The sequence below is a fragment of the Seriola lalandi genome, unplaced genomic scaffold (genome assembly GCF_002814215.2).
Source record: "Seriola lalandi dorsalis isolate HSWRI2012SDOR001 ecotype SW California unplaced genomic scaffold, Sedor1 jcf7180002054666, whole genome shotgun sequence".
Classification (NCBI taxonomy): Eukaryota; Metazoa; Chordata; class Actinopteri; order Carangiformes; family Carangidae; genus Seriola; species Seriola lalandi.
Window position 1 is genome coordinate 636,477 of NW_019525219.1, and position 26,885 is coordinate 663,361.

The 26,885-nt window shown below is 42.0% G+C and overlaps 2 protein-coding genes across 4 annotated transcripts; both read left to right on the top strand.

Moving 5' to 3' along the window:
* The first annotated feature begins 7,619 nt into the window (after positions 1 to 7,619).
* On the top strand, positions 7,620 to 14,344 carry LOC111666000 (GRAM domain-containing protein 2B-like). Of its 3 annotated transcripts, none has more exons than XM_023421178.2 (15): positions 7,620 to 7,686; positions 7,818 to 8,098; positions 8,722 to 8,847; positions 9,800 to 9,887; positions 10,007 to 10,076; positions 10,197 to 10,300; positions 10,403 to 10,498; positions 10,577 to 10,648; positions 10,864 to 10,944; positions 11,072 to 11,183; positions 11,546 to 11,662; positions 12,371 to 12,443; positions 12,595 to 12,699; positions 12,811 to 12,895; positions 13,410 to 14,344. In XM_023421178.2, exons 2-15 carry the CDS (start codon positions 8,004 to 8,006, stop codon positions 13,446 to 13,448), a joined length of 1,263 nt encoding a protein of 420 aa, XP_023276946.1. In that variant the 5' UTR covers positions 7,620 to 7,686; positions 7,818 to 8,003; the 3' UTR covers positions 13,449 to 14,344. The 3 variants fall into 3 exon arrangements, with proteins under 3 accessions (XP_023276946.1, XP_087034078.1, XP_087034079.1); XM_087177952.1 differs by having other exon boundaries at positions 7,622 to 7,686; positions 12,365 to 12,443; XM_087177953.1 differs by lacking the exon at positions 7,620 to 7,686 and having other exon boundaries at positions 7,814 to 8,098; positions 12,365 to 12,443.
* A 915-nt stretch (positions 14,345 to 15,259) lies between these two features.
* On the top strand, positions 15,260 to 26,842 carry LOC111666015 (TNF receptor-associated factor 2-like). Its single transcript, XM_023421202.2, has 11 exons — positions 15,260 to 15,585; positions 17,782 to 17,991; positions 18,903 to 18,981; positions 21,052 to 21,150; positions 21,308 to 21,469; positions 21,570 to 21,644; positions 21,784 to 21,858; positions 22,073 to 22,642; positions 22,744 to 22,921; positions 23,066 to 23,214; positions 23,636 to 26,842. Exons 2-11 carry the CDS (start codon positions 17,804 to 17,806, stop codon positions 23,852 to 23,854), a joined length of 1,794 nt encoding a protein of 597 aa, XP_023276970.1. The 5' UTR covers positions 15,260 to 15,585; positions 17,782 to 17,803; the 3' UTR covers positions 23,855 to 26,842.
* The last annotated feature ends 43 nt before the right edge of the window (positions 26,843 to 26,885 follow it).

The following is a 26,885-nucleotide window of genomic DNA, read 5'->3' on the forward strand; positions in this document are numbered from 1 at the left end:
CAACTATTGGATGGATTTCCGCACACCAATAACATTCATGGTCCCCAGAGGTTAGGACAGGAATCCTAGTGACGTTGATGACACTTTTCTTGTTGCACCACCATGACGAAGACATTTGTGGTTCAGACTAAAATACCCTGAAAACGTTCGGATTGATTGTGGTCAGAGTTTTAATTTGTCCAGTTCTTTTGTTTATGAACAAATACCAGCAAAACTATTCCTATCCACTTTAACTGCACCTGAATAACTTTCGTACAGTCCCTCAGTCGTTTCGTGCAGCCAGTATCTAGAGATATTTTTTCTATTATCTTCCTCCAACCTGTCGGAGTGAAGTAGACTCATACTTCATGCTGTTTCCCAGCAACACTTTAATTTATATTGCTGAAGCTAAGAGGTTGGGGGCCAGATGTCCTGCTCAAAGGCCACTCAGCAGTTGTTAGGGGAGGGGGTCGAGGTTACTCGTTCACTGCTCCCACCCACGTTTCCCCAGAGGATTCATCCTTCATAACAGCTCTGCTCCACTAATCTCTTGGTTACCACAGCCCCTTTTTTATATTTAGTGCTCCAAATCAAACCCAGAGTGTCGACAGCATATTTTGCTGTAATGTATAAAACGTCTCGGGGTGTTGTTCTTGGAGGTGAGGGCTGTCGGCCTGGTTGGTCTGAATGAGTCCTGGGTGCAGCTTGACAGCCGCAATGATTAATGATGACAGACTGTGGGGCTGCTCCTTCGTTACATGACAAGTCTTTAACCTCTCTATCAGACGAAACCAGTTCAAAGAGGCCAAATAAAAGAGAGAGGGAGAGGGAGAGAAGCCTGTAAAGACGTGAGTGATCCTGGATTCTTTTCCTTTGTCCTCAGAGATAGTAAAATAGTTTCTTGCATTAAAACTATTAAATGAAGTTGAAAATGACCAACATCTGTCTGGATGCTCTCTCTGAATTGTCTGTGAGTTACAGATTACAGAGGACTGCTTCCCAGAAATGGACTCCTCTGCTTTCATTTTGTCTTCTCTCCAATTTTATCACTTCATCCATCATCCTACGATGAGGGCTTTTCAAGTGGTCCAAAAATAAAGAGGACACAGATGTCAGCCATGCTATACCGATGTTTCTAGACCGCCATAAACCCATCACTTACATCCACCCACAGGCTGCAAGAAATGTTGAAAATACACTCTTTTTTTTCTCACATACAGAAAAACACTCCAAAAAAACCACTGTGAGAGCGAGCTGATCCACTGCAGAGCTCGTGTGTTAAATTACCTTACGATGAATTAGCCTGCACTTCAGCAGGTATTTTTATTTCTTTAAAAAAAAGGGCACCTCTGAGGTCGATCCCACATCTCTTTCCTCTTGTCTGTTGTCAACAAAAAAAAATGTCGACAGAGGGAGTTTAGTGGTGTACAACAGGGCAAACGCTATTATGGTTTCTCTGCTAATGTGCATGGCCCCAGCTGGTTTTGATCTGGCTGTGCTCTGAGGGCTCCTCGCTCACTTGTCAGCTCTCATGCATCACAGACCCGATGCTTAACGGAAAAACGTGCTTTGGCAGCGACCTAGCGGAGGCCTGGAGGCCAGCGGGTGCCGGTGGGTTAGCCGCATGCAGGGGGGTGACACCATCCTCCGCCTTCCGCATCTGGATCCTCGCAGTCGCATTTTCTCATCGGTTATGGTTTTTCACCCTCTTCATGAACATAACCGGCTGTAATTGGCCGGCGTGACCCGGCACAGACGCCACGGCCGCAGACTTGGGAGGTCAGGAACAAAGCCTCCAAAATACACACACATGGACGGCAGCAGAAAGAGAGAGAGAGAGAGAGAGAGAGAAGCAGAATGAGATGCTTGCATGGAAATAAGCAGGCATGATTACTCAAATACAGTCATTAAGGAGGAAATGTTGTTTTTCAAGCTGTCAGGATGATTAATGAGAGAGAGCAAATCCACTCAAATGCTGTTGTTTAGTCTAACCACCAGACCTGATCTCTGCCACTAACTTAGATCAGACAGGATGTGTGTGTGTGCATGTGTGTGTTTGTGCATGTGTGTGTGTGTGTGTTAAATCAGTAAAAATGTGGAAAGCTGTAAAAAGGTTACAGAGGAAAGCTGCAGAAATAAAGAGCTATAAAAACTAGGGCTTCAACTCTGTTATCCATTAATCTGCCACCTGCTTCCTCCATTAATCAATTAAATCTTTGATTAACAAAACATCAGAAAAATGTCCGTCCCAGTGGAAGAGCCCGTGATGATCGCGTCACGTGTGCACAAGAAAACAATGCTTTTTCTTTATTTGCATGTCTTCTGCATGGATCATTAACCACTGACATGCAGCTTTCGATCAAGTATTCTCACATGCAGCTGTTTAGTGAATATTTAAAACCCTTTAGAAGATTCTTCTTTGAAAAGTAGAATATCCCGCCTCGCAGTTGTATCACTCCGCCACTCGGTTTCAGGTTACATCCCTGTTTATCCAGTAATATGAAAATGTTTGTGTGAAATTTTGAGCTAAAACTGACAGAATTCTCCAGATATCGCGTTCCCAAGGCCTTAAAATCGTGATTTGAGAGGTTGACCTTTGACCTTTGACCCCCAAAATCCAATCCGTTCATCTTTGAGTCCTAGTGAACGTTTGCGCCCAATTTGAAGAAGTTCCGTCAAGGCGTTACTGAGATATCGTGTCCACGAGAATGGGACGGACGGACGGACAACCCGAAAACAAAAGTCAAGTGGCGTCAGCTAACGTTAGCTTATAGCCAGCTAACGTTAGCTTATAGCCAGCTAACGTTAGCTTATAGCCAGCTAGCTACAGCTGATTAAATCTAACAGTGACGGTTGTTATTTTAGTCGGCAAAATTCATCTTGGACCTCCCGAAGTTTCCTTCAGTGTTATTTGAAATCGGGCGTCGGGACTGAGAAGCTTGACAACAGGTGCAACAACAGTAACGGAGACGTTAAATGTTTCATTACAGGAAAAATGTTTCCTGTAATTTCAAATCCGTCAGCTTCTTATGAAAAGCAGCCTCAGACATCTTTTTCTGGTTTCCTTCATGTGCACACAGACTCATTGAGAATACATTTTACGCTGCAATAGATCACCTGGTCGACCGTGTAAGTGTCAACACATCCCGGAAAATTAGCCTTCTCTGTGAGTCCTCCGGCCCAGCGCGGTGCCAAAGTCCTCAGAAACTCCAGATGTTCCCCAAATCTCGCTGGAAGGCTGATAAGGAATCGGCTTTCAGCAGATGTCTGGACTCGTGATTTAGTGGCTGTGAATGATGAAACAGTGTTTCAGTGTCTCGCAGCTTCACTGGCTTTCATCATTATGCAAGCAGCTGCGGGTCTGCGGATGACGTTATGTCAGCGGATGGGAACGAGGACGATGGCACATTGGATTTTCACATTTTTGGATTTTTGGGACTTTGGGTGTTTGATGTGTCTGGACGTGGAGGACAGTGTCTCCGTTTGGACAGTGTCTCCGTTTGGACAGTGTCTCCGTTCGCTGCAGCGTGACGTACAATCACAGGAATGTGGAGCTGGAGCACAAATGAAGACGAGTTGCAACTAACAATTATTTTGAGGGTGAAAGTTCAGTCTTGACGTTGGAGACAGTAGTAAAATCTTAACTCAAGGTCCACTTACTAGCTCTTCCCAGGCTTTGGCGCCCAGGTGAAAGCTCCGGGAAAAAGCCTGTAAAGAAATTCTGCAGTTAGGATTATTATGCCTCCTGTTCTTGTGACGGCGATATCTCAGTAACAGCCTTGAGGGAACTTCTTCAAATTTGGCGCAAACATTAATTCGGGGTCAAGGATGAACTGATTAGAATTTGGTGGTCAAAGGTCAAAGGTCAAGGTCACTGTGAGTCCGAATTCATCCTCAGGAGAACATGAATGTCTGTGGAAGGTTTTCATTGACAACCACAAATTAGAGGAAACCGCAGTGGATCACAGAGGTCATTACAGTTCATCCTGAGGGGAGCATGAATGAGATATTTCAGTCTGGACGGAGGCCGTGTTGCTAATGAGGCTAAAAATGTTTAAAAAATATATTCAGCTCGTTGTCGCTGTCTAATCTGGGTCAGATGAAAAGTCGACACAGCGATAAGAGGAGTCGGCGTGGAGAGTGCTGCGGTTGGTCGGGAGGAGGCGGGGCCTGACAGCTCTCATGACTGACACAAACAGTGAGGGAGTTGGACAGATGAGAGCCACAGGCGTTGGGAGTTTGGGGGGGGGGGGGGGGGGGGGGGGGGGGGGGGTGTAGGGTCAACACATCGCCTGTGCTTTGAGTGTGGCCCGGCAGCTGTATGCATAGGGGAGCCTTGGCCTCCTGCTCTGCACGTCAGGGGCCATGATTAATGACCTGCAGGCCTCGCTCTTTACCCCCCCCCTCCGCTTCGGAGAAGTCACTGCAGCCGCTGCTCGTTTAGCTAATGGACAGACAGACTGACGCACACAGGAGATGAGGGCTCACGACACATGTATGCAGACGTGAAATGAAAGCAATCTCCCGCATTTCTGTTTTCCAGGTAATTTCAGGGCGATGATATCTGAGACGGCTGTGTGCCTGTGCAGTGTCGAGGTGGAGAGGGCGCCCGTGCCTGTGTACTGGTTCCCAGCTTGTCAGGCAGCTGTCGAGGAGTGATTTATGACCACGAGACTCCAACCTGTCTTCACTGCCAGTTCAGTATTGTTACAACTGACAGCTAATGAGGCCAGACATGCTTTCAAGCAGAGCACTTAACAGGACTTCAATCTTCCCCCGTCACAAGTACCATTTTTGCACTCTCTCTCTGTCCCTCACACACACACACACGCACACGCACACACACACACACACACACACGCACACGCACACACACACACACACACACTGCACCCCCCACCCTTTCTCTATGCCTTCCTTGTTCTGCGTCTCTCTGTGGTGGAATATCTGACAGGCAGTGAAAAGCCTTCTGCCTACAGAAGGAGATGTTTCTCAGGAGCCAAAGGCAGCAGAAAGTAAATCCCACAATGCAACGGGCATCAGCTGATGCTCAATAAAAATCAACTCTTCCTACCAGGCTTTAAAAGAGTAGTTATAGAAAAACACTTAATCAGTTTATTGCCGAGAGTCAGACGAGAAGATTGATACCACTCTCGTGTCTGTACGCTGAAGATGAGAGCATTAGCTTAGCTTAGCTTAAATACTGGAAACAGAGGGGAACAGCTGGCCTGGCTCTGTCTGCACACCTATAAGCTCCTCTGAAGCCTTTCCAGTATTTAAAATGAATGCTACTTTATACTTTTCACCATGTATCAGAGGAGGATATTGTATTTTTTTACTCCTGTATATTTGTTGTAGTAACTCTTTATTTTAGGGATCCATAAATTCCAATTTATTTTTAAATAATTTCCAAAGAAGTGTCCAAGAGAGAACCATGTAATGATGTAATTATAAGAAGAGTTTCTAAATGCTAAGCTAACACAACATTGTGACTTTTATTCAGAGGATAGAAGGTGAGCTACACGTTTCTCTACTGTTTGAAATGTGTCGACAAATGAACAAATATCCATAAAATTCAGTATAAATGAAGAATAAAGTTTCCAGTTATAAATTAGTGGGTAATAAATATTCACTGGGGTTTAAATGGAGTAATTTCTTTCACTGAAATTCATCTGCAGGTCAATAATAAACTCAACACAACTAACTGAACTCAGCTTTATTTCCATTTTATGTGTAATTGGCACCAAATTACATGATTTCTTCCAGGAAACCTTTGGAGACATTATTAAGACGTAGCGGATTAGCATTAGCAACTTCATTTTACAGGTTAGGGTCAGTAATTTCCTAATTATTTCCTAGAAAGGTTCTCGTGTACTTTGGTGAAAATTATGGCAAAATAGTCATTTCCTTGAAATTTCTTTATTTAAACTGAAGTAATTTTTTACTAGAATATTTATTACTATATTATTACAATGTTGAATTATTTTCATGCTTGTTCACAAATCTCTATATTCAGAATCGATATAAATTAAGTGTACCAATTATTCTCTGTATAATTAGCACCAAATTATTACGTGGTTGTTTTCAGGAATTGAAATAGTAGCTGTAAATGTCTGTTTTGACTTTAATTGTAGTCGATGAGTTGCAGTAATTATGAAAATATGTATTTGGAGATGTGAAGAGTGAACGGACGTGATCTCCTCGTCTCCTCCTCTGTGAATTATCCTGCAGTTTGAAATGACTCACGGAGACTCTGGCAGCTTTCTTTAACCCCTTGTTCCCTGTCAGCCATGATTAATGACACGCTAACTAGCTGCTAGCTCGCAGTGCTGGCTGCGCCATTGTCTCCTGGTTCACTTAATGAACTCTGACAAGTCTGTTGCAAAACTCTGGACTGATGATTCATTAAATGCTGCAACAGCGACTCCTGGGGGTCGAAGCGTGTCCTTGTATCTTTGATGATGTTTCAGTGTTTCTGGGCAGTAAACTCAAAAACACAAACATGTTTTACTTATTTATGCTGCAGGTTTCCGACATCAATCTAACAATGTGTTTGTGGAAGTTTCAGAAATGTAATACTTGTTTTATATTCAGTCAAACTTTGGTTCTTTTGGCTGTAAAAGTAATCAAGCTGCAGGTTCAACATCTATTATAGAAAAAAAAACAATATATGCAGAATTAAATTAAACCTTTAACCAGCAGTTTGTTATTATGTTTATAATATAATGGACAAGACGTCTTGACTGTTTCCAGCTGGTGACGTAAGGCTGCCATCAAAGAAATAAAAAAATGCATCTTACACATTAATGCATCAATAATATTAATCCAATGATAAAATATGTAATATTTATATATAACTTTTATCTGTGGTACTTCAGGTTTGTTGTCAGTGGTGCAAGAAGTTAAAAGTCCTGTAGTAGTTGTTCTGCAGGAACATTTCCACTTGTTATCATTATATTGTTGAAGCTGGTTTGAACTGTTTTATATATATTTAAGTATTTCAGCCCAGCGGTTCCAAACCTCGGGGTCGGGCCCCTCCAGAGGATCAGAAGATAAAACTGAAGGGTCGGGAGACGATTAATGGGAGAGGGGGAGAATTTTTAAAAATGTATCTCTTATACTTTTCTCTAATCTTTGCTTTGTGTTAAAACACCGGATAATTTCACTTCCTGTTTGGGCCTCGGACAGTTTGATAAAAGTTTAATGAGAAATATTTCACTAATGTCTGAAATGTGTCAAAGGATCCCAACTGGACTTTTTTCTAAGTGTTCATTAAGCAAAAACATTGGGTTTAATCTTTAAAGATGTATTTTTATTTTGTAATCTTATATATTTTATGAAAACTCTTAATCTGAAATGTAACTAGTTCCTGTATCTGTTAAATAAATACAGTGGGGTAAAAAGTACAATCTCTCTCTCTGAGTTGTAGTGACGTAAAAGTATGAAGTAGCTCTAAGTTTCCATCACTGATACCAGGGGTTACCTGAGGGTAAAACTCACCTGAAAAGTTCAGACATGACATCATCTGGACTCTGCTGCCCCCTGCTGGAGCTCTCTCTCTGTCGCACTGTGTTGTGACCGATAATGTGAAGTGAGTCCAAAAACAGTTAAAAGAAGTAGATCAACAGAGATACTGCGTAATGGAGTGACGTAGAAACGAGCTACTTTAAGCTTATTACGCAAAGATTTTACGCGAAATTCAACCTCGTGAGTGATTTATTTTCATATTTGTGTGCGTTAGGAAAATTATATTCCCCCAATGTAACTATGTTATTACAGGGGGAACTGTATCTGCAAGGTTTAGTCCTGTAACAGGGGTTCAAACTTCTTCCCTGTAGTTCCTGGTGTCGCTCCCTGCTCCTCCCTCCGCCTCTCCCGGCTCCTCCTCTGTCGGGCTTCTCGGGCCATCGAGCGATCTTCCCAAACTTTCCGTTTCCAGGCTTCCTGCAGCGCCTCTGTCACATGAGGGAACGAGGGCGGCGGTGGGAAGCGGTGTCGGGAGATGTGCTGTGAAATGTAAAAAGATGGTACTGATGACGGAGCAGGCGGACAGACCTCTGACCCCGTTATCTACACCGGAGCAACTTTCCAGCAGGGACTCCCGCGGGATTCGCTCGACGTGAGTGTGGATGAGATGGAGAGGAAGGGCCGGGTTCGCTCTCCAGCTTGAGAGTAGGCGATTCAGGCCTAATGCATTGTGGTTATTTTGCATGCATATCCTGCTTCAAACAATGTATTTGAATTAAAGGGCTGTGTTGTTTTCACTGGATGAGTGTGGCGCGTACGTGGCACGGAATAGAACCAGAGAGGCTTCATTTGCATTTAGAAACTCCAGATCCAAAAGTTTTCATTCCAGTAATGAATGGTAAAGACTTTCTTTTAGCTTTGGCTGTTGTATGCATGACTTAGAGAGATGTTATGTGTCGTGTGTGTGTGTGTGTGTGTGTGTGTGTGTGTGTGTTGAAGGAGACCACTCCTGCAAAGTGAATGTGTTAGGACAAGTTTGACAGTCTTTAGGAAAAGAGTCGAGTCAAGTTCATTTCTGCAGCACATTTTAAACAGACTGAAGTGCTGATTAAAGGACATTCAGATGGATAAAAGTTACTGAAACAAATGTATAAAATGAGTAAAAAAAATACAAGGAAAACAAAAGTATACTGCATGCAGAAACAGAAACAAGAAACAACATGACAACAGACTGAAAGGTTAGAGAGAGAACAGTGTCTTGTTTCCTGTGTCCAGGTCTGAGGTGGAGAATGGGGGTGAGGGGAGACAGAGGAGGCGAGGACAGTCACCTGTAGACCTCCACCTGGGTCTGGACACAGAGTCCGAGCCCTCAGAGAGCAGGAAGAAACCAGCCAGCAAGAGGTGAGGAAGCTCGTATAGTCCTGCTCATACAACGAACCGGTAACACTTTACTTTAAAACTTTATTACGTCTCCTGTGAAGACAGATTTTATATTATTACAACTGTGTTTTACTGTATTATCATTTATATCTAATTATACACCAGCCTCCATTAATAACCTGCATACAAACACATTATAGAATATTAGAAAGTACTTCTTAGATACTGATTATAAACAGGAGCATAGTGAGGTTAAAGTAAAGTGTCACCAAGAAACTCATAAAAGTAATTTTTCAAGTGATGGTTCCAGCGTCTCCAGTGTGAGGATTATCTGTTTTTCTATGTTTTATAATATATTAAAAAAGATATTCAAAGATGAATTTATCGAGAAAATAATCAGCTGATTATTTGTTAATTGAAATAATTGTTAGTTGCAGGTTTAAACACGATGAAATCTAAATATTTATAAGCACTGAGACGAACTGCAGATTCTCTGAACGCTCTGAATCGTACTTTAGTTATCAGACGTAAAAACACATTTTCTATTTGTGGTACATTAAAAAAAGGTAAAATTACTTCTTTTTTTGTCCCTGGAGAAGGAATTTGAGAGAAGTGAGTTTACAAACTAAAATAGACGTAGAGAATTAATTTCCACACATAGCAGAGAATAATCTAAAAGACAAATGTGACACTGAAACAAAGAGTTGAAGCACTCGGCCTCTGGATCCTCTCTATGCGCTCCGGCTCTATAATTCCTCCTCACTGCTGTACACCTGCATGACTGAGGTGCTGTTGACAGATCTGCTGTTGCTGTGTAAGCAGCTCTTGCGTAACCACAGGTGAGAGCGTGCACGACCCACAGTTACTGTTGTCTGATGATATAAATCTGCGTGGACCGGAGGACCGCCTCACCTGTCCTCCTCAGGTGTTTCCACGCCACCTCAACCGTAAACACTGACCTCTCCTCCCTCAGACTCAAACCTGTGGAGCAGCTTTCACCGATGCTGAGTCCAAGTGACTTTGAAACTAAGTTTGAAAGGAAGAAATCGCAGCCCAGTCAGGTACACACACATCCTGATCCAACACTTTCCACTTTGACAAATTTTACAGTTTTTTCTTCTTCTTTTTTTTGCAGTTTCTTAACAAAAACAATCTGTTTGTTGTTGTTGTTTTTTTGCAGTTATCGAAGACGAACGCTCAGTATCATAAGTTATTCAAGGAAGTCAGCAAAGATGAGTCACTCAAACAAAGTGAGTGTTTGTCTTTATCTGAATGTGAGAAGCACAGAAACGTTAGACTGTTCATTTTAACGTGACGTATGTGTGTGTGTGTGTGTGTGTGTGTGTGTGTGTGTGTGTGTGTGTCCACAGGTTACACTTGTGCCCTGCAGAAAGACATGTTGTATCAGGGCAAAATGTTCGTCTCTGATAACTGGATCTGTTTCCACTCCAAAGTCTTCGGCAGAGACACGAAGGTGCCGCTCTGAAACATGAGACAAAGAAATGATTTGACTTCGTGTTTTTTGTGGCTGAATTCTCCGGTGAAGATTAAGACGCACATTTTCTCTCCTCTGCAGATTTCAATCCCAGCGGTGTCCGTGACATTCATCAAGAAAACTAAAACTGCATTATTAGTGCCAAACGCTCTTGTGATTGAAACTACAAGTGACCAGGTGAGAGGATCGTCGACACGGTCAGTTTTTCCTCCTGTGACGTAAACGTGCAAGTGACTGTAAACTGCTGTTTTCCAGCACGTGTTCGTGTCCCTCCTGTCTCGAAACACCACCTACAAACTCCTGAGATCCATCTGCATCCACCTGGAGGTCAGTCACACCACGTCATCCCAACAGGATTCAGTGTTTTCAAATTGTATGTTTCGCTATGAAGACGAGAGCAGGTCTGAAACATAGAAACAGAATTAATCAACTTTTTTCTGCTGCCCACAAGTGGCCAAAAGAAATTTCTTAATTCTGCTTTAAAAAAGGAAAAATGTCTTGTGTATATTCTTCTTGCTAAAATGTGTAAACTGTCCCTCCAGGTGGAAAAGACGTGCAACAGCCCCGTCACCTCGTCCTGTGACAGCAGCTTCAGAGTGAACTGCCCGTCGGCGCTTCCTCTGGTCAGTGCGTCCGTCCTCTTTGACATGAAGATCATTTTTCTTTAACGTTTCCATAGTGATAAAAAGCTCGTATAGAAACTCCTCGCTCACTCTGTATGTGGTCTCCGTGTTATAACTTCCCGTGCAGGACTTTTCCAGAGACTTCTCTGACCTGGACGGCGTCGTGCAGCAGCGGCGGCAGGAGATGATGGAGAGCAGCAGCTCCGGGTCTCAGACTCCAGACTATGACAAACTAACCGGTGTGTGCTCCATGCTCGTCTTTCCCCCTGAGAGCAAAGATGCTTTATACGTTGATCTACTGTTCACATTCAGCCTCCCTTCGCTCCTGTGCTCAGGGTGTGTCCGGTGTCATCGGTGTGTTTCGTTTGCAGAGAGCTGGAGAGAAGCCAAGTGAAATTTGAGCCACGGAGACTTTGCTTTTTGTCATTGTGGAGACGTTTGGCAGGAAAACAGTGATGCTCATGTTGAATAATGAAAGAAATCTCTTTTTTGTTCATGTCATTCACAGTATGGAGCCAGTTTTTTTTCTTGTCGCTCTGTCAGGATGTCAATATTTACTCAGGGCTCGAGTCACAGGTTTCTCTCTTGTTTCCTTGAGCAGACTTCGGCGGCCTCCCCGACACGTTTCTGAGCGCAGTGAAGAGCGGAGAGGTTTCGGTCCACGCCGACATCCACCTGCAGACTCCGGGCCAGAAACACAGAGCCGCCCTCAACAACGGTACTTCAACCACGTCTTGAGTTCAGAATCAATGGCCAAGAATCACACTGACACTTTCCTCATGTGTCGGTTTGAAGGAATACTTTGAGAGTTACATGAGAAGATGAATACCACTCCAGCAACTGGTTAGCCTAGCTTAGCTTAGCATAAAGACCAGGGAGAAACAGCTCGCCTGGTCATGTCTAAAGGAAACAAAATCCACCTACCAGTATCTCTGAAGCTCACTAATTAACTAATTACAATCTCAGTCGTTTAATCTGCACAAAACAAGAAGCATAAAAACGACATATTGTGGGTTTCAAGATGGCGACACACGAGTAGCACTGTTTTTTCTCTTCTATTTTCCCTAATCGTCAACTTTTCATCCGCTTCCTGCTGCTATCTTTGTTGTATTTAAAAATCTAATTGCACATATTATGTTATTATCTTCTATTGATCTTGTTTTTAAGTATTTTATAATGACATTTTGTAGTTTTTTCTTCTTTCTTTCTTTCTTTGCTGCTGCAACGCTGCAAATTTCCCAACTGTGGGACTAATAAAGGAATATCTTTTCTTTTTTTCTTTTCTTTTCTTTTCTTTTCTTTGCTTTGCTTTGCTTTGCTTTTCCCCCAAAATTCATCTGTTTCCAAATTGTAAAATGGTGTAAAATGCAATTTCAACAACAGCCAAATCAATATTTCTCTGTTTTTCTGTTGTTTATATGTTCAGCCAAACCAACCCGTGGAGACAAATCCTCGCAGTCGGTGTCGCTTCACGCCATCCTCCTCATCTATTTGGTTTTGTGAGTGTCCTGTCATCATGCTGTAATACGAGAACCCGGAGCTGTCTGACGAGACGAGCCTTTACTTCCATTATTCGGGGCGTGTCAGCGATTGTTCTGTGTGGTTAGAGATTGAATGCTCATCCTCGGCTGCGTTTGTGTGTCTGAACAGAGTCGGCGTTCTTGTCTTGTCCTCCTGTTACATGGCTTTCAAGATTGTGGCTCTGGAGCATCGCCTGAACTCCCTGGTGTCGGTGGGGGAGAACATTCGGAACGAGTAAGAGCCTGATGCCGGTGTCACAGTCACAAAATCCACTCGTGCTGCTTTCATTTCATTTGGTTTAAAACACACGATTTGGTTGATGGTTTAGTGCAAATCTCGTTGCAGGAACGCAGTAAGCTGCAGGTCTCAGGATGAAGTGAACGCTGAGATCTACGGAGAACTGTCCACCAACCTGTTCAAGCTAGAAAAGGTTTGTCCAACTTTTATAAACTGCACAGTGAAAAAGATCTTTTATATCTTCTGTTCAGTAGTGTTTGACGTCAACATGTCGATCACATGTCATAGATCAAAATGTTACGAAGACATTTCATAAAGCAGCAACTAAAAGACACTTGTGGTTTGTCAGAAAGCTGATTCTCTTTCTTGCTGAGAGTTAGACGAGAAGATTGATACCACTGTTACATCTGTGCGACCAAGCTAAAGGCTGGAAACATTTAGCTTAGCTTAGCTTAGCAGAACCAGCTAGCCTGGCTCTGTCATCTATCTTGTTTGTTTAACCCACACAAAAACGAGTGACAACAAGACTCCAGGAAGTCCCTGCCCCCCGCCAAAATACAAGCCTCATGTCCTCATCTAACTCTCAGCAAGAAAGTGAATAAACATTTTTCCAAAATGTGGAAAAACTTCCGTTTAAAAACTACAATAAAAACATTGATCAACATCTCCACACTTTTAAAGATGTCCGATATGTTCTGTCATCCTAGATTCAGGAAAACCTCCAGAAGCTGCTTGAAGAGACTTAAACGCAGCCGGTCGTGTGTCGGACTGTCCGGACAGAAGCTTTATCTTCAATTATTTATGTCGGTTGAACTGTGCAGATCAGCAGTGATCAGATGCGATCTGATGCCAAAGCTCGTTCGAGACAGCTCTCTTCAGCTGGTGTGAACTTTTAACTGAAATCGTGCAATAAGAACTTCTTTCCCCCTTTTCCCACTCAGGACTATTTTATCGCTCTTTTTAGACAAGAAGTTGTGCTGGAGGGTAACTAGAGGGTAAACTGAAGCGGCATGTTAGCGTGTGTGTACTATTTATCTGAGAGCATTTATTATGCATTTCACCATGGTGGGATTTTTACTTAAGGTCCAAAGGTCCTGTTTCATTGTTTTCCAAACATGTCAGAAAAGGTCAACTTGTGCTGTTTAATGTTCTTTTCTTAGAATTAAATTGCCAATAAATTATATTTATGTCATGTACATAAGTCACTCAGCAGGGGATGTGTGTATGATGTCGTTTAATTACATTTACAGCCATTTTTCACTGATAGTGTGTGGTGTTTGTGAATACAGTCCGGCTGCACGTGAGTGTGAAAACATGTTGAATCCATCTGCAAAAGAGAGTAAAACATCTGAGTTTAATCTGTGCTTTTATTGTAAATATGGATTTTTGACTAAAACTGTCTGTAATCATATAGATTATAGATTACAGGATTATTCACTCGTATAACTGGAGAGATTTTCAACTAATTTAAAATGTCCTGTTTTTCCCTTCGTCAGCGTCAGAGAACATTTCCACTGTAACTTTGATTTTGTTTCAGGAAAAATAGAAGCTCGTGTTTTCAGCGGTGTTAAACCCAAACTGTGCCTTTCTACATCGCTTTATAACTACATCGCCATTGTGAAATAAAAGGCTCTGATGCACATCTTCAAGAGTATTTCTGTTTCTTGAGAGCAGTTCTGACATAAACACAGACAAATGGAGGCAAACAACTAAACCTAATCAGAATTATAACTGACAGAGGTGGTTGAATCCCAGTTGCCAGTAGTTGTTTGGTAGTTTAATCAATAACTGCATCATGTTTTATAAACTTTTGCATGTAAAATCTTAAAGTTCGGGGAGACTTTTCTCCTCTTAACTTCTCAGATGGGTTCATTAAAAACAAAAACAAAAAAAAACAGTTGAAATGATCCTTTATTGTGTTGCAGAAATTAATTTTTTCTTCTTTCCTCTCCCATTAATTTTTTCTTCTTTCCTCTCCCATTAATCGTCTCTCCGACCCATCAGATTTATCTTGTGACCCTTTAGAGGGGCCCTGACCCCTAGGTTGACAGCCACTGGAGTAAACTACTGAATAATATATAAAGTAGTTAAAAGCAGCTCCACCTGGAGCTGCAGCTGCAGCTGCTCACGCTTTGATGCAGCTGTATCAACGATCTAATAATGTCACATACAATAATCCATCAGTCACAGGGAACATTTTACTTTAGATACTTTGAATAATATTTCTCCACTCGGACTTAAGCAGGAGTTTAATTCAGAGTATTTTACATTGTTTACACTCAAGTAGTAAAAATATATAATAATAAAAAATGTATAATAAAATATATTTAATGGAAATAAGAGGATATAATGAAAAAATAAGATAAAAGGCAAATTAAAAAAAATAAACAACAGTGCAATAAACCTGAGACCAAAACAGACAGATAAATAGACAGATAGATAGATAGATAGATGATAGATAGATAGATAGATAGATAGATAGATAATTCCTCTTTAAATTCTAAAATGTTGTTGCCCGGAGGATTTATTGTGCTCTTACTCAAAGGCCCCGCCCACTCTTGAATTTTGAACCAATCAGATTCGCGCCTCCACATCTCGTCTGCCTATCAACCCGCGTCCGGCCCACCGCATGACGTAACACCCAGTCTGGAAAGTGCAATGGCGATATTGGACAATAACAGCCGTCGCTTTTTGGGGACCACGTCTATATTATGTGGCTAACGCTGAAGAAAACACCTCCAGTCGGCTGCAGAACCGCGCGCGACATCCGCACACCGCACGAGCGTCAACCTGCGACCCGGGAAAAGTGATTTCACAGACCTCCGCGCGCGATGACAGTTTAGACTTAAAAAAAAAAAAAAAAAAAAAAAAAAAAAACCGCTGGTAAGTGAAAACTCCAGTGATCGACACGGCAGCGTTTGTGAAAAAGGCTTTTTCCAGTAAACGGTGTGTCTCTGGCAGCGAAGCCTCAGGTTTGAAAGGGGCGTGGCGCCGTGCTGGGTGCTGGGTACCACTCCTGACTAGAGGATGCTGATAGCTTAGCAACAAGGAAGGAGAAGGAAGCAGAGGACAGACAATGGATGTGCGATTTGTCAGCATCGTTACTGGGTAGGCTTAGCTGAGCGGGTATTGTTGGACTAGAAAGGAGAGGCTTCATCATCATCATCATCACCACCATCACCACCACCACCACCATCATCATCATCATCATCATCATCATCATCATCAGTTTGTGCCAAGTAGACCACAAGGAGCCATGGATGCAGAGTGGGAATGTAAACAAAGGGTGTGGGCCTTTCAGCTGCTGGCCTGTGATGCTCAGCCTCACAGAGAGGAACCATTGATCACAGGAGGAGGAAGGTTTCACACTCATGATACAGTCATGTTTGATGGCTGACAGTGTGTTTTTAAAGGCGGCACAGCTGGATTACCAGCAGCTGCCCGTTATATTCACTCACTTATAACCTTCACTAGTTCCTGACTCCGAAATCACTACGTTTGCGTGACGGTTGATAGATGAGTATAGACAGTTTTTCTGACATTTTATAGATCAAGCGATCAGTTTTTCTAATCAAGAAAAAAAAATCTGCGGATGAATCTGTGATGTGTAAAAGCCGACATGCAGGATAAACGTCGGTGCTCGTGGTTTTTACTCTTCTCAGAAACTAAACTGAACTGTGGTGCAGACATGAATTCAGCTGATTTTACATCCTGACAGGGAAAAGAAACATAAACAAATACACGTGTCGACAGGAAGCTGTTCAATACGCAGCTCTGCTCAACATGAATGTTCTGTGTCTGTCTGCATTTGTAAACTAGCATCTCTGCTCTGTCTCCATCTTGTCTTTTGGAGGAACTCAAAACCTGGTTTCAGACTTTAACTGTTGCAGTTGAAGTTGTAGTTGTTTGTTGTTGTATAGACTCCTAGCATCATCATAGCATCAGTTACTAGTTACTTTACAGATTCATATTATTATGAACAGATCGATAATGAAGCGTTATCACAGCGATGCTACAAAGGTAAATTAGCCTCTCCTTTAGTCACACATTAATGCATCAATAATTAACAACATTACTCTGAATTGGGTCGTTCTGCTTTTGGTACTTAAAGTACATTGTGATGCTAATAATTCAAGTGAAACTTTGAGGTTGATTGCATCTACGGAGCCTTATTAGAAATTGTTCCCTTTATATCTAAATATAAATAAATGTATAGATTTTTATTTAAAAATTTGCACATCTCATGCAACGTGATGCAACATGTGCAAAAAAATAGGAACATTAAAAACAAATCTTTGTGGTTATTTTTGTAAGGATCAAATTGCTTAAAGTGCTATAGGAATAATAGTGGAGGGTAAAATAAAGAACCTTTCCTTAGTAATCAGTTGACACAGTATCTCCCCCAGGTTCTGTATTTACTTCTTTTCACTTCAAAAATCAACAAAATATCTCATCTTTGTCATGAGGTGCCCAAACCTTTGCCGGTCAGAAAACAGTAGAAAAACATCCACCATTATTCCCTGGAGCCGGAGTTAACATTTCAGATTTCTCTCCCTTTTGTCCGACCATTGGCTCAGAAACCAGGAGATGTTGAGTTACTATCAATGAAAACTGGAGAAACTTGCAAATATTTTACATTTCAGAAGCTACTTGATAATTTTATATTAAGCAGTTGATTCCAGTTAATTTTATGTCTATCAATTAATCAACTAATTATTTCAGCTCTTACGGTACTGGTGGGTTTCTGGGTCCCAGAGGAAATAATGAAAATGCTAATTTCCTCATAATTGTGAAAAGCTATTTAGCTGTAAATTATAAGAATATTTCTAAAAAGGCCTTTGCAATTTAAATATGAGTTACATGGAGAAAGTGTTAGTATATCCATCAGAGAAAGATCTTAATATCCTTTCTAATTTTTTCTAATTTTAGGAAATCATGAGGAAAGTTTCCAGGAAATTAGACGGAAAATACAGGACCCACGAAATAAAGTGTTCTCACCACAGCTAATTTATCACCCAACGCTTTTCCAACTGTTCAAAACGAATTGTTCAAAGTCTTGACATGTTGTTTCTTCCGCAGGTGTGACGTGTGAACAGACACCATGGCCACACAGGAACCGTCCCCTCCCTCGTCCATGGAGAGCAATAAACCCGGCTTCCCCAAGAAGATCCTGGGCAACAAGCTGGAGGACAAGCACCTGTGCAACTGCTGCCACAACATACTGAGACGACCATTTCAAGCCCAGTGTGGACATCGCTTCTGTTCCTACTGCTTCAACAGGACAGTGAGGTGAGCAGCTACGGAAACACAATGAGGACAAAAGATTTGAGAGAGGTTTGAGCGTTAGCGGACGATCTGAGCGTGGAGGAAGAACTGTGTAACCACGTTTGTAGGAGCAACAGGGATTCTCTTGATACAATATTCAAAGCTGCTCGCTTTTGTCCGTCTGAACGAGGGGTCATCCAGTTCATCGACTTTCAAAATAAAAGTTGAAACACTGGAGTTTTTGTATTAACCACAAGGGAGAGACAAAGAGCAGCATCTAGTGTCTGTATTATCTTAAAAATCAAAATGCATTGACACTAAATTTAACATTTTAACAGAGAAAATGATCAGAATGATTTTTAAGAAAAACATTTATGATTGAGGGTCATTGTCACTTATATATAAGGTTTACTTTGATCTGATCGGACTTTGTGTGGGATTTCAAAATGCTAATCCATCGAACAAAATAGGCGGAAGAAATCCAACACGCTGGTGTGAAAGAACTGCTGCAGTACAGATCCAAAAAAATGAAATTAAAATGTAAATATAATGTAAACAATAAGACTGCAGCCACAAATGGTCGTCAATCGCTCCTTGACCCTGACGTCTGGATGTGGGTGTGTCCTGCTGCAGCGTCCCAGTCCTGATCTCAAGTCTTATGTACTTTAATTATGTAAATACTTTATAATCTGCTGCGTGGCCTAATCCGTAATAAAACATCATAATTTATGTGTTATTTTGTTTTAATAATCCGAATATGAAAAGTGACTGAAGCTGTAAAAAGTGCAACATTTCCCTCTGAAAAGTATCAGGGTACAATCCTCAAGTGAAGTACCTCAAACCTGTGTTTAAGTACAATACTTGAGTAAATGTATTTAGATACTTTCAGATTTTGGGTGTCTGATGTTTTTGATATTCTTTTTCTTTTATTGCAGTAGCGGACCCCAGAAATGCAACGCCTGCATTAAAGAGGATATTTTTGAGGATCCCACGTCGATTCTGAAACAAGGATGTGTGAGTATGAAAGAATTTTTATCCAAGAAAGAAAAATATTTTTGAATTATCTTGAAAAATATCTTGAATTGGACTTTTTGTTTAATTAAAGTGAATTTCTTGATGTAACTTAAGCACCAGTGAAGTCATATAAAATGTACAATTGATGCTCCAGTGGTATTTTCATTGAAACAATAATTTATAAGAACAAATTTTTCTTGTTTAATCGTCTATAAAATGTCAGAAAATAGTTTAAAAAATGGTCCTCACAGTTTGTTTTTATCGATCAAGAACCTAAGACCCCCAAATATTCAGTTTAATTCTAACAACTGAAAAGCTGGAATCAAAGAATGTTTGTCAATTTAGCTTGAAAAATGATTTGAATGATTATTATTATATATTTGAATCAGCTCCATCCAGCTGATGTGTTTTCCTCTAAATTATGAAAATGTATTTATTTATATATATTGTTCAAAAACAAAGTATTAAAAAAATCTAATAAAATGCAAACAATTAAAACAAATTTAACATTTAAATATGCATTGAAGTGTTTACAGTGCATATATTTCTGGAGACCAGCTGTGGCGTTTGAGCTGCTCACTGATGTTAGACTCCTCCTCCTCCTCCTCCTCCTCCTCCTCCTCCTCCTCGTCTTCATCTGACGCTCTCAGATGATAAAAATATTCGTCTGATCCCCAAGACGCTGCAACACATTTCCTGCAGGAACCACAGACACTGATGAAGAAACACAGGACAAACAAAGCTGCTTTCGTTTTGATGTCTCATGTCTCTAACAGACGATCTGCTTCTATATATAATAATGTCAGATGTTTGTCGGGACGAGTTCTCAGCACAGAAACTGAAACTCATCACACTCAGACACAGTGGTAGAAGAAGTGTTCACATCCTGTTCTTCAGTAGTACTTCAGTACCAATATAATCACGTACAAATACTCCATTACATGTAAAAGTAAAAGTATTATCGGTGAAATTATTTAGATTTCAAAGTAAAACTACTTGAAAAATTTGAAAAATATCCTCTGTGACTGATGCAGTTTATTTGATATTATGAAATAGTTGATAGCTTTCTTTCTTTCTTTTTACTTTTCTCTAATATTTGTATACTAATTTTTAACCAACAGTTGTTTAAATGGATCGATCTGCAAGCGTTGGGACCCGCCAGTTTAATCTTAATAATGCTGTGTATTTTATACCGGCTTCATTTTGTTTTTTACATGTAAAACTTTCATCAAAGAAAATAAGTAACCAGTAATTATATCATATAAATGTAGTGGAATAAAAAGTACAATATTTTCCATTGAAATCTAGTGGAGTAGAAAAACAAAGTGGCATAAAATGGAAATAATCCTTTACTTCTTCTCTTTTAGCCCATTTTTAACAAAATAGTTCCAGGCCACAGGAACTAAACTACAAAATAAAAGTCCCTTTTTGCTGTTTGTGTTTCCACCACATCACGAGGAGCAGTGAACATGGATCAAACACAATGTTTTCATTTCCCTTTCTTTTAGTTTAGTTTATTTCTCCATTTATTTAATAGGGACGATGCAGTTTAACATAGTTCCAATACAAAGCGTGAACATGATGTTTATAGCTGTATAGCTATAACTCTTGTCTCTAGTTGAGCTTTTATATGTACAATGTAAGTTTCATTATTGTAAAAGCACAACACAGCGCAGATATGAAAGTAGTGTTGATTGTGATGTATCGTCTAAGAAGAGACAACAACAGTAAAAACACAAAACAAACAAAACAATTGATGATATCACACAGTTAGCTCAAATATACAGATGTGCAGTCTGAAAAGAGACAACAAGCAGACAGCTGCTCAAACTAAACTTATAAACGTGCAAAGAGGATGAAAAACTTTTCAGATTCAATGAAACTGTGTCTGTGCCGCCGAAGCAAATTCCTCCGATCACACACCCCGACAAGGGAAGGAGAAAATAAACAAATACATGTTCAATACACGCGTTTCCTCAACATAAATAATCAATATAATGGAACAGGAGGCGAACGCCGCTCAGACTCAGTGTGACAGCAGATCCCTTTTGTCTCGTCTTGTTATTTCAGGCTTTTCCTGACAACGCAGTTCGGAGGGAAGTTGAAAACCTGTCAGCTGTTTGCGTCAATGAAAGTTGCACTTGGAAAGGCAGCATTAAAGAGTACGAGGTGAGCGCTTTTACGCCGTTGTTTGATCAGTAGGTAAAGCTTTGTTTTTACTGTCTGCCCCACAGCCTCGCCGTGTGTGTGTGTGTGTGTGTGTGTGTGTGTGTGTGTGTGTGTGTAGACAGTTACAGCAGCTCAGCTTAAACTCTGCTCCCTACAGCTGAACCACGAGGGGAAGTGCGAGTTCATGATCATCCCCTGCCCCTCCTGCAAAGAACGAATTCGCTTCAACGAACAGGAGCGCCACAACGAGCGCGAGTGCCCGGAGAGAACGCTCAACTGCAAGTACTGCAAGGAGCCGTTTCACTTCAAAAACATCAAGGTGGGAAATGATTTATCTCCACTGGAGACGCTCAGCGTGTCGCAGCAGCTCTTTGTGTTTCATTCACAGAAACACTGTCACTTCTTTGTTTCTCTCCCAGGCGCATGATGAGATCTGTCCCAAGTACCCGATGATCTGTGAAGGCTGCGCCAAGAAGAAAATACCCAGAGAGAAGGTGAATGTGTTCATGTAGCGGCAGCTCTTGGTCCCTCATGTTGTCATTACATCAAACTGCAGTATTATTTATACGATTTTTCAAATATAAAATTATACGTAATGTCCTTTTGTTGTTGTTGTTGTTGTTGTTTCTCCAGTATGTGGACCACATTAAGTTCTGCAGCAAATTCAGAACTCCGTGTCGATTTCATGTCGTGGGATGTGACATGTCTGTGAGTAACCTGATTTTTATATTTTCACACATTTAGATTAAAGATTGTATGAAAAGCATCAGCAGGAGAGAGAGGAAATGTCCTAAAAATACTGTATTTACTGTGTATTTATATAGTAAATACAGTATTTACTGTATCTGAGAGCAGAGGTCAGGATTTGTTTCTCTACAATAATCCAGTTCTGAGCTTCAGTCTGTCGCCTCCCTCTCTGAAGGTGGAGAAGGAAAAGATTCATGACCATGAGCGCGCCTACGCCTACGAGCACCTGAACCTGCTGCTGCACTACATCATGGGCATGAAAGTGAGCATGGAGGGCCTGCAGCCCCAGGGACTGGAACTGGCCGGACACAAACTGGTGGAACTGCAACAGTCCCTCAGGGAGCTCGAGGCCAGAGTCTCCCAGCTCAGCACCACCTCCTCTGGGCCTCCCGTGCAGGGAGCCGCCGCCGCCTCCTCCTCATCCTCCAGCTCCGGCCCCCCCGGTCCTCCTACATCAGCCCCTCTCCCTCCGCCTCCCACTCTGGCTCCCACTCTCTCCGTGTCTACCTCCTTCACGCCTTTGCCCAGCTCGGTGGGAGCGGCGCTGGAGCTCCAGCTCCACAGCGAAAAGACCAAGGTGGCCGAGCTGGGCCGCAGGTGCACCGAACTGGAAGTCAAAGCCGGCACGTTCGAAAATGTGGTGTGTGTCCTGAACCGAGAGGTGGAGAGGTTCGCCACCACCATGGAGGCCAGCAACCGTCAGCATAAACTGGACCAGGACAAGATCGAGGCGCTGAGTAACAAGGTGGGACTGGAAGGAAACCTGGTTTAAATTCAGTTCAGTTTTTATGTGGAGAATATAAAATGGATTAAATGACAAACGTGTGACCTTGTTTTATTTTCCAGGTGCGACAGCTGGAGAGGACGGTGGGGCTGAAGGACCTGACGGTGGCTGAGATGGAGGGCCGGCTGAGGGAAATGTCCGCCACTACCTTTGACGGCGTCTTTGTCTGGAGGATCTCTGATTTCGCCAAGAAGAGACAGGACGCCATCGCAGGTCGAGCCCCCGCCATGTTCTCACCAGGTAACAGGGGCCGTTATTTTACATAAGAGGTCTTCATTGGTCCTTGTTTGTCAAAAACCAGAGGACAGTGAGACCTGGTCTAAACGGCCTGTTCAGATGTCTGTTATCCTCATGACTGACGCTGAACTCCTCTTCCTCTTCCAGCCTTCTACACCAGTAAGTACGGCTATAAGATGTGTCTGCGGATCTATCTGAACGGAGATGGGACGGGGCGCGGCAGCCACTTGTCCTTGTTCTTTGTGGTGATGAGGGGACTGAGCGACGCCCTGCTCAAATGGCCCTTCAACCAGAAGGTAACACATGTCAAGACAACGAGGGGCATGTACGCAGGATTTGCAGCCCTGTCAATGTGGAAGAGAAGCCGGAGTGGTCTCATGCAAAACGTGTTTTAAAGTGGGGAAATTGAAAGTTAGTTTCTCAGCATTTTTACTAAAATCTCTCACATACATCTGTCCTGTTGAGGGACGACTACAGCCCCGCAGGTCCAAACGAGTCTCGTCTTCCTGCATTCCAGCTCTTCTCGTCCTCATTTCAATCTGTAATCTTAAAGTGATAGTTCAGGTTATTTGAAAATAACTATATCTATAAAATGTAGATCCAAAAGGAAAAAGCTGTTTGACGACGTGCGATCATATCACATGCTGATATTCGCTCCGTCCACATGACAGACACATAAGACTGTTTGAAACCTCTCTCCCTCCTTCTCACCTCCAGGTGACTCTGATGCTGCTGGACCAGAGCAACAGGGAGCACATCATCGACGCCTTTCGACCCGACGTCACTTCCTCCTCCTTCCAGAGGCCCGTGAGCGAGATGAACATCGCCAGCGGCTGTCCGCTCTTCTGCCCGCTCTCCAAGCTCGACGCCAAAAACTCTTACATCCGCGACGACACCATCTTCATCAAGGCGATCGTGGACCTCACCGGCCTCTAGGCGGGCTTCGCGCGGGCGCGGCCCAGTTTTGCAACCAGGCAGCTCTTCGACCATTACGGCTTCATTTTGCCTCAATCGTGGTCCTTTCAGGGCTCCGTTCAGGCATCTTAACGTCCCCTGCAGCTTTAGGGAGACAAACCTGCCTGCGACTGGATGCTGCATGTGGCTGCAGTTTGCTCAGTCCAGGCGGCGCTGGCATTGTCATACCCGGTGGTCCCTTCGCGAGAACCACCGTCACTGCTGTACATTAAGGGTGCAAAACCCTTTTTTCTTTCTTTCTTTCTTTCTTTCTTTCTTTTCTTTCCTTTTGACATCACAGCACCACTCCCACGGTGATAAAATGCCACTTGAGTTCTTGCACATAAGCTTTCAGTTGAAGGACACGGAGGTGAGCACCGGTGTGGCGCCGTCAGTGCAGAGCGGAGCAGATGTGTCAGAATACAGAGTGACGACGGAGGGAAAGGAGTGAACAGCGTCCTCTGTTTGTGGGATGTTGCGGGACACGCAGACTGTGTTAGAGCAGGGTTGTAGATTACAGGTAGTTCACGATAGTTCATCCTGATGTCACTGTAGAAAGCTGGCGGTAGACTTATACTAGAGTTAGAGCGTGGCTTGATGCGGTTTTTTGCTTTTTTCTTGCAGATTGTGGATATTGTGAGCTTCTCAATTCCAGTGTCGAGTGAATTTGCATAGACAAACGTGGAGTTATGTTATGAATAAGATTACAGGCAATTATTTTATTTTATTTTATTCGCGCAAAAGTGCATGCTGCTGGCGTTTTGAGTATAAAACTCGATTGAGCTTTCTGAAGGTTTGTTGTTAAAGTTGTTAGTGAATTAGCCATCCGTGATGGTGGACATTGCCTGCATGTCTTTTGGAACCAGGCTATTTACATGTAAAGTTAGTGTTGCGTATTTGTTCCTGTTAGGGGTTGGTGGTTCTGATCGGTGGTTTGGTACATCTGTGGAAGATACAGTGAAGTTACCAAGGAGTCAGGGCAGCTTGCCAAGTCAAGCCTTAGGCATAAAACTTAACGTGTGTGTGTTTTTTTGGTCTCTGACAGACACACACACACACACACACACACACACACACACACAGCTGGAGTTTTCCCCCCCAGGATATGCTCACTAGCTCACATCTCAACACATAGTACTGTGCCCCACCACAGATTGAGGTCAACACAGATTCCACAAAATGAAGGAATTGTCCGTTCCTTGTTTTCTGTCCATACAGTTTACAGTGCGTATGTGTTTCTGCTGCTCTAAGATAGAATACTGATGTGAATCTAATATAAATGTTGGTGCAAATATACATGTGTGGACGCTGGGAGGCTGAAAACAAGAAATTGTATTGCGTTGTTGTCGGCGAGGGGCCATTGTTGACTTTATTTATTGCAGATTGTTCAACGCGGCCCCAGTTTAATCTTTAAACTTTAGTGTTTTAGTCGTGTGCGCTCACATATTTCCAGTAAGGCACCACAAATCGAACACAAAACCTACAGTATATATACATATATATATATATAAATATATATCGAGATGTTTCTGTCATTTCTCTACGTGTCCACCAGAGATTGCTGTTCTGCTTACTTAGCATGCATGCTGAGGTTTTAAGGTTCACGCTGGCCTGTTTGAAAACCAGTCCCGACCTGTATTGAAACCTCTCTGTGCATGGGAGGCTTCAATTCATATTCACTATGGAGTTTCACGCCGGGTTTTCTCCCGTGAGCCGCGCGCGTGGAAGCATTTATTTGTATTTGTTTGGGATGAAAATGACGTAATCATAGAATAGTTATTATGTTATACCCGGCGCTGCGTCTGTTCAACGGAGGCACTCGCCTATATTCATAGCAATTTATAAATATGTATCTTTCATATCATAATGTTCAAATAATCTATATATCAATGTTAATATACACGAGATGTTATAATAAACATAGTATTACTGAATACCTTATTAATTCTATATCTATATACCAGCTTTTTGTTTGTCGTGATGGTTTGAACAGGCCAGGACAACCCCTTTGTGCAGTAAGGACTTAGGATTTCTTCTAGAGTGCAATATATGATTATGTCTTAGTTAGATTTTGAAGACATCTTGGCTTTAAGGGTTTACAGAGTCCATACTCAACTTATACGTTGCCATTTGTTTACATTGCTCATTATGGCGCTGAAGAACTGCAACCATTCTGAAATATGGTGCTTTCCTTGTCATTCGGCATGTACGCTGCTTGATACCACTATAACATGGGGGATCTCTGCAGTCAGACGCTCTCCATGAAGCTAACCGGCTGAGCGAGGTGGGGATTTTTAAGAAACGCTGAGGGAATTCTTGCTATATACAGTTAAGTGGGTTTTTATTCTTAACTTAATAACCTTTCAGTGAAGACTGATGCATGTAATAAGTAGGATTACATGAACTTTTTAAACCTTTATTGTTCTTGTAATGTGCCAAAATCAAATATTACCTCCATATGATAACAATGTTGTATTTGCAAGTTGTATTTTTTATGTTCTATGCTAAAACATGGTGCCAAATATACAGTATTTATACTCAAGTTTGTATGTGTACGTGTGGATGGTTGCCTGTGTGTGAGTGTGGTGTGTGTGTGCGTGCGTGCATGTGTGCGTGCATGTGTGCCAGTTTAATACGATGCATGGGGTCACTGCTTCGGTAAGCACCAGAGGAGATAATGAATACTGTCCCATGATAAATACAGACCCTCCCGAGGTTTCTGAATGTAAGCTTTAATTCATTTGTTTGTTTGTTTGTTTTTCTAAAGACACAACAGCAGTTCTGTAATGTGATGCAGTTGACTTGAAATCAACTTTATTTGCGCACTTTGTATTGGTTGTTTGTCCAAACAGGGTATTTTGTTGAGTGATTTCTGTACCTTGAAATCGGAGCCATATATATTCTGATGTTGATAATTGATGTATTATGCTAAAAAGGACATGCAGTATGTAATAAAGTTTGTTGGTTTCAGCTCGGCTGATTGTTTGATTCTTCATAGAAGGATTCAGATTGC

What these genes read in the sequence shown, in the direction of transcription:
- LOC111666000 (XM_087177952.1), top strand. Translation starts at nt 8,004, where the DNA reads ATGGTACTGATGACGGAGCAGGCGGACAGACCTCTGACCCCGTTATCT. An exon ending in AAGAAACCAGCCAGCAAGAG is followed by an intron (nt 8,848 to 9,799) that starts GTGAGGAAGCTC and finishes CTCCTCCCTCAG; the next exon opens with ACTCAAACCTGTGGAGCAGC. An exon ending in CCATCTGCATCCACCTGGAG is followed by an intron (nt 10,649 to 10,863) that starts GTCAGTCACACC and finishes CTGTCCCTCCAG; the next exon opens with GTGGAAAAGACGTGCAACAG.
- LOC111666015 (XM_023421202.2), top strand. Translation starts at nt 17,804, where the DNA reads ATGGCCACACAGGAACCGTCCCCTCCCTCGTCCATGGAGAGCAATAAA. An exon ending in TGCTTCAACAGGACAGTGAG is followed by an intron (nt 17,992 to 18,902) that starts GTGAGCAGCTAC and finishes CTTTTATTGCAG; the next exon opens with TAGCGGACCCCAGAAATGCA. An exon ending in TCGTGGGATGTGACATGTCT is followed by an intron (nt 21,859 to 22,072) that starts GTGAGTAACCTG and finishes CCCTCTCTGAAG; the next exon opens with GTGGAGAAGGAAAAGATTCA.